The sequence below is a fragment of the Mugil cephalus genome, chromosome 2, assembly GCF_022458985.1.
Source record: "Mugil cephalus isolate CIBA_MC_2020 chromosome 2, CIBA_Mcephalus_1.1, whole genome shotgun sequence".
In the NCBI taxonomy this organism is placed as follows: Eukaryota; Metazoa; Chordata; class Actinopteri; order Mugiliformes; family Mugilidae; genus Mugil; species Mugil cephalus.
Genome location: NC_061771.1, coordinates 29,268,107 through 29,274,065, shown reverse-complemented (window position 1 = coordinate 29,274,065; position 5,959 = coordinate 29,268,107). Strand labels below are relative to the sequence as shown.

Here is a 5,959-nt window from a genome sequence, read left to right as displayed (position 1 = left end):
GCTCTTCGGGGGTATTTTAGGTGCTTAATCGCGTCCTTTAAAGGACCTCAAATGGAGAATAACTTCCTCTTTTCACGTCGCCTGGCACCGGGACAAAGAGTTCTTGTGGCCTGGCCTCCTCCAGCAGCTCTACCATGTGTATGAGCAAAATTTGCCACCGCGCATCTACGATTCACCTTCTCATTCACCGTGACCCCGCGTGCAAGCAAAAACATCTAGATAGGTTGTTTTTTTTTCTTTCTTTGCGTTATTTAAAGAAACATTTTCCCCAGAGTCATCACAGCGGCCAATTAAACCACGCTCACCCTTTAGCTACAAAAGAAGATTAAATATATATATATATTTTTTTGTGCAGAATCAAAAGTCACCTTCTTTGATCTCTCGGTTTTATTTGTATAGATGTGAAATAGACTAAAACAATTCTCTTTTGAACCAAACACACTTTAAAGCAATGCAGTCTCTCCATGGCCTAGAACAGTTAAAAACAGTCATTTAAAAATTAGTCGTCTGCGTGAGTACAAATAAGGAAAGAATGCGCAAACACGTGCGCACTTTCCCCGCTGCGCCTTAGTCCTCCCGGTGCCAAACTAGAGCACCAGCAATGATTGGACCACAAAATAAAATTCACTCCAGCTCTGCGCACATGCCACCGCGTGACATCCAGCTTTTTCACGCGCACGTTTGTTCACAGCGCCGTGGAGTGGCGTGAATCCAAGCGCAGATCCATGATATAATCAATACTGTTTTCTGAGACATTTTGACCAAGTTAATACACACTTCTAAAAGGCTGTGGGCTGACCGAAAAAAAATAAAATAAAAAAAATAAAAAATGAAAAGCTCCAATAATAAAAAAAAAAAAGAAAAAAAAACGGCGCTGTTTTGGTTGTAATGTAGCTACCAGGCTCGGATCCCCTGCAGGGAGCCCTGGCAGGAATTGACCGGTGTCCCTTGGTGTGTTTGGGCCTGTGGGGAGCCGCTGAGGCCGCTCACGTTTCCCAAGTTCATGTTCATGAAGGCGTTGGGGGTGCCGGACGGAGGAAGGGTTGGTATGCTGGTGTACGTGCAGCTGTAGTTGGTGTTATAAGCGGGGTTGTTGTATGTGTAGGTAGGGTATCCGTTATAGCTGTACGGATTGGAGCCGTACGGAGCAGCGGCGGCGTAACTTTGCGCACCGCCCAGACAGGGCTTGCCGTCTCGGACGAGCACGGGCACGGCGACACGCCGAGGCGGCGGGGGGTGGTGCTGCCCCGCCGCCTCCAGAGACTTGTCCTGCCGCTGCCGTTTGCACTTGTAGCGTCGGTTCTGGAACCAGATCTTCACCTGGTTCGAGGTGAGTTTGAGGGTGGTCGCCAGGTGCTCCCGCTCCGGGGCGGACAGATAGCGCTGCTGCTTGAAGCGCCGCTCCAGCTCGAAGACTTGCGCCTGGGAGAAGAGCACTCGGGGTCTCCGCCGGCTCCTCTGCTTCTGCACCGGCCTCTCCGAGTCTCCCTGCCCGACTTCCGCTGCCTCGTCCCTGGACAGCATCCCGCAGTTCTCTGGGCAGAGTGGAAAAGTCACACGAGTGTTTATGTATCTCCAAAAGCATGACTGGTATTTCCCCCCCCATCGTGCGTAAAACCGACATTGTGCCAACAATTACTCCCCGTCTACTTCCAACACCATTCTAGCAGGAGGCACGATCTCAAACTTCTAAGTTCTTATCAGAGCCAACAGGAGAGTATTTTAATTATTTCTTTTAAAAATTCCAGGAAAGATACAAAACTATTTAGCCGAGCTCAAATCTTAAACACGAGGCTTATGATTATGGATAAAATGGGACGAAGAACACACCCTAAACTAAACAACTTGAGGCAGAATGGTTTAATTTTGGTGGACATCTGAACTCAAAATGACGCGGGGCAGCTTAAATCTAAATATTTTAACAATTTACACTAATGAGTAACAACGTGTGCCCTTGGAGAAGAGCCGGCCTCGCCGCGTCTGTTTATCAGCGCTTCTCCTCGGTGTCATTTCTTTTACAAGCCTCTTTAGACTAATTGTCGGTTTATGGTCCACACATCATAACAGACTGCGGATAACAGGCACGAAGCTGAGCCACTAGAAAGTGTTTGACATCTCCAGACTTCACTGGATTCGTCTCAGGCCTCCGGTCGCGCTGACACCGACTTCTTTCACCACTTGATGGCTCTTTATTAGGATGTAGCCTCGGCGCAGAAAAGAAATCTGCTCAATCTGATCCAGGAGATTATTGTTTTATCTTGCACTTCATGCGTAATGGTGTATTTTTAGGATTTATTTTTTTATTATTTTGTAGAATTTAACGTTAAGATCAAACTAATGACAATAACAGAATCTAGTGAAATATTGAAACAGATAGAGAAGGAGCGTTATTTGGAAAATCCCAGGATATATGTGGATTCTCCAGCTTGAAGCTGCTCAGCATTCAACTGTTTAGATCTGTATTTATAATCTATAAATCCAAATTACGTTGTGCGTAACAGTGTCATATTTCTACTTTTTTTTCCGTGACAGCAGTTTGGCTCAGCTAACATGTCAAGTTACTTCTGCGGTTAGTCATGCAAATCATTCTGTGGCTACTTAAAAATTGGAGGCAGCGAAGTGACAAACGTCGCCACTTGTTTTGAATATTATCTCCAACATCTCAGCCACGTTCTCTGTAACGTGCTGCGGTTTGTTTTATGACACTGCTTCTCGTTGCCTTTGTTTCCTTTTGTCTAGCCTGTGTGGTGCAGCAGCCTGTCTTTGCACTCACTGCTCTCCTGCTCCTCCAGCTCGGCGGCTTCCAGCTTGGCTCCCTGCAGGCCGGGGTGGACGTACATGTCCGGGGACAGGCTGGTCTCCCCGCGGTCCTCCTCCCGCACAGCCAGCGCGCTAAGGTAAGCCAGGTTGTCTTCTCCATCCGAGAAGGAAGGGCTGTCCCGGGCCCCGGCGAGCATGCAGGACGGCGCCGTTTGGAAAAGCGGCTGCTGGGGAGGAGAACGGGGCAAGTGCTGCTGCGTGTGGACCCGGTGCGAGAGCTCCAGGGACCCGGACTGTTGCTGCTGCTGCTGCTGCTGCTGCTGTTGCTGCTGCTGCTGCTGCTCCAGCTTGAGGATATCCTTGACAGAAAACGGCGTGGAGGTGAGCGGGCTCTGCAGCATCATGTCATCCAGCTCCTGCTCTTCAGCATTGAGGAAATGAAGTCCACCGAGTAACATGCACTCCCCTTCTCCTTTGCCACTCTTTTCCTAACAAATAATTGGGCCTAATAGCCCCTTCTTTGGTAAATGGAGATGCGTTAAGCCCGCGGGATCCCTCATCGCCACAAATTGCAGGAAAACATGGGTATTTGTCCATGCAGGTCTCCTCTCTGACAGATTGAATGTCGGGCTTTGTAAGTGGAGTTTGGACCGGGGCGAAGGAGCGCCTCTGCCTTTCTGATGTCAGGGGGAGGGGTGTGTGTGAAATGGAAAGTCCGTGTGGGCTGGAATGGGATCGTTTGGGAGAGAGTCAGAGGGATGGAAGGTGGAGCGAGCGTGACGTTGCACGTTCTGGTTTTGTTTTTTTTGACTCGTGTGGATATGGTGGACAAAGTATTGCAGTGACTCCCTGATCTCCCACTGTCCACCGTGTGTGTCTTTTTCTCTGCGTGCGGAACGTGCCAAAAACGCTTATTATTATATTTTACGCACGCATTTTTTTTTTTTTTTAAATTTGTTAATTATTTTTTGCAAGAAGCATATCACTTGAGTTGTTCTCTGGATATAAATATGCGGCCTACAGTGTTGTTAATTTTTAAAAACATCCTATTTAAACTTTTCACCATTCCACGTTGGACCCCCACCCCTGGGTCCCTGTAGGAGTCCGTGCGTAAATGTTTGCTTTTGGAGAGGCGCACGGCGAGGTTCCCTTAGAGCGAACGGTGGCACGCCGAGGTCAGCGGTCAAGGGGGGGTTGTTTATTTGATCATTAGGCACATTTATATTTTTTTGAATTAGTTGGATGACCGTGAAAATGAACGACGCGTAAATCGTAGTGGCACGCGCCCTTTTTGCGTAAATTTAACTAAACCAGCAGCGAAATATTGGGTTTGTGTTCGTTCTAATACAATATAAGGATGTAATACTTTATAACATCCCAACTTTTACGCTACAGATCTATTTATATTTTCAGAAAGACATCCGTTTGCCTCGTTCCGGAGGCCGATCGCCTATTTACAAGGACATCTCACAAAGCTCGAAGTTTTTCAAACTTTAATTCTAACTCTGGTGAAAGGTTTAAAAAATGGCACCCCTCTGAGGAGGACTGTATAAAATAATGTCTAGGTTGTAAATGTGCCACTCCTTAAAGCTCCACTGAAACATCAGCACCTTTCTCTGCTGTTTTACTGTCGAACACTATACATTTATCCAAGAGGCTAAATCTATGTAGGATTTTATATTCTATTTTATATTCTTCCATTGCCCCCCCTGCATCCTTGTCCTTCAGCAGCTGCCGGCCGTGCTCGGTGTCCCTATGTTCTCTTTATCGCGGGTGTTGTATTAATAACCGCTCTGGGCCGATAAGCAGGGCCTCCCGGGGCTATTAAAATTCCTCCAAGAAAACTGACTGACGTTTTTAGCCCGGCCTAATCTGCTCCTATCAGCTCCCCTTTCCGTTTTTGTAGCGGGACCCCTCGCCTCTGTCACCCCTCTCGCTCCTCTCCTCCTGCGGGTTTTTCCTCTCGGGACAAACGGCAGGTGGACGGATGACTGGTGCAGCGCTTCGAGAAGGTGTTTTTAAAACTCTAAAGGAGCAGAACTTCTTATTAAGGGGCCTTGGACGCTTTACAGCTCTGTGGAAACAATCTGGACACGTCTGTTAAATTGAACATATTTCATTGCGGACGGAAAGGGCGCATAAAACCTCTGGATTGGTTCAGAACAGAAACAGTCACATGACCCGGACTGGACTGATAAAAAAAAAAAAAAAATGTCCTACAGTTTTAACCACAAAGCAACATAAAAATTCTAGGAATCTGCATCTTACATAATGAATCTATTCACTTTATTGGGTGAGATGGAGACTACATTTAAAAATATACAAAAGGTGAAAAGTCGGTGCGTTTCAAACTTAATCAACTAAAGTCAACTTTTGACAGTTGTGATCTTTTTTGCAGACTCCTTCACGCATGATTTTGCTTGTTTTTGACTGATTTTGATTCACAGTGTGTGAAAATCACTGCAGATCACAATACTAGCCTCCTGAAATGAGTGTTTAACTCTGTGAACTTGAAAGGAGGCTGAATTCTGCCTCTTTGCTACAATATTTCTCTCCTTTTTTTTGGCCAGTGTGGACACAAAAAGTAAAATTGTTATTAATTATTTTCAAACCCACGATGCTGAATGGGATAAGACAAGGTGAGATAATCCTTTATTTAACCCACAGTGGGGAAATTTGCAGTGTTGCAGTGTAACGGGAAATAGAAATACAAGAGAAGTTCTAAGTATGAATATTGTGCATGATACTAAAGATATAGAAACATGCGTTATTGCACATAGGAACATCTGTTCAAGCCTCTTATGCTGTTGTAGAGTAATGTATCGAGTCTTTAGAAAACAGCTTCAGATAAACATATATAAAAAAGTCACAAACAGGATCTGCGATGGTTTCGTGTCTGAGGCTTGGGACCCCCCAAACCAGACGTAAAAACTCAGCTTTTTGCACATTCTTGTCTCTAGAGTCAAAGTCTGACAGCTGAGTACATTTTGTGTAATTAACCGCCGCGGCGTCCATTGTCATTCAGTAAAGTTAGATGTATCTCTACAACTAAAAGAACAAAAGTGGATCCTGCCAACGACCGCCCACAGACCTGGACTGGTTCCCTGATGCAGCAATAGTAAATATCCTGCTGCTGTCAGATGCACAGATAGCTGAAAACAGACAGATATACGCGTGGACGTCTCCGCAGACTCCCCGG

At 46.1% G+C, this 5,959-nt stretch overlaps 1 protein-coding gene across 1 annotated transcript; it reads right to left on the bottom strand.

Moving 5' to 3' along the window:
• Positions 1-372: 372 nt before the first annotated feature.
• On the bottom strand, positions 373-3,486 carry LOC125002109 (homeobox protein Nkx-2.5-like). Its single transcript, XM_047577281.1, has 2 exons — positions 2,774-3,486; positions 373-1,535 (listed from the first exon to the last, which is right to left on the bottom strand). The coding sequence occupies exons 1-2, from the start codon at positions 3,216-3,218 to the stop codon at positions 895-897; spliced, it is 1,086 nt and encodes a 361-aa protein (XP_047433237.1). The 5' UTR covers positions 3,219-3,486; the 3' UTR covers positions 373-894.
• Positions 3,487-5,959: the final 2,473 nt, after the last annotated feature.

Excerpts from the sequence above, each read along its gene's own strand:
- LOC125002109 (XM_047577281.1), bottom strand. The coding sequence starts at position 3,218 with ATGTTACTCGGTGGACTTCATTTCCTCAATGCTGAAGAGCAGGAGCTG. Across the intron at positions 1,536-2,773 it reads GCTGGAGGAGCAGGAGAGCA|AGAACTGCGGGATGCTGTCC; the intron begins GTGAGTGCAAAG and ends CACTCTGCCCAG.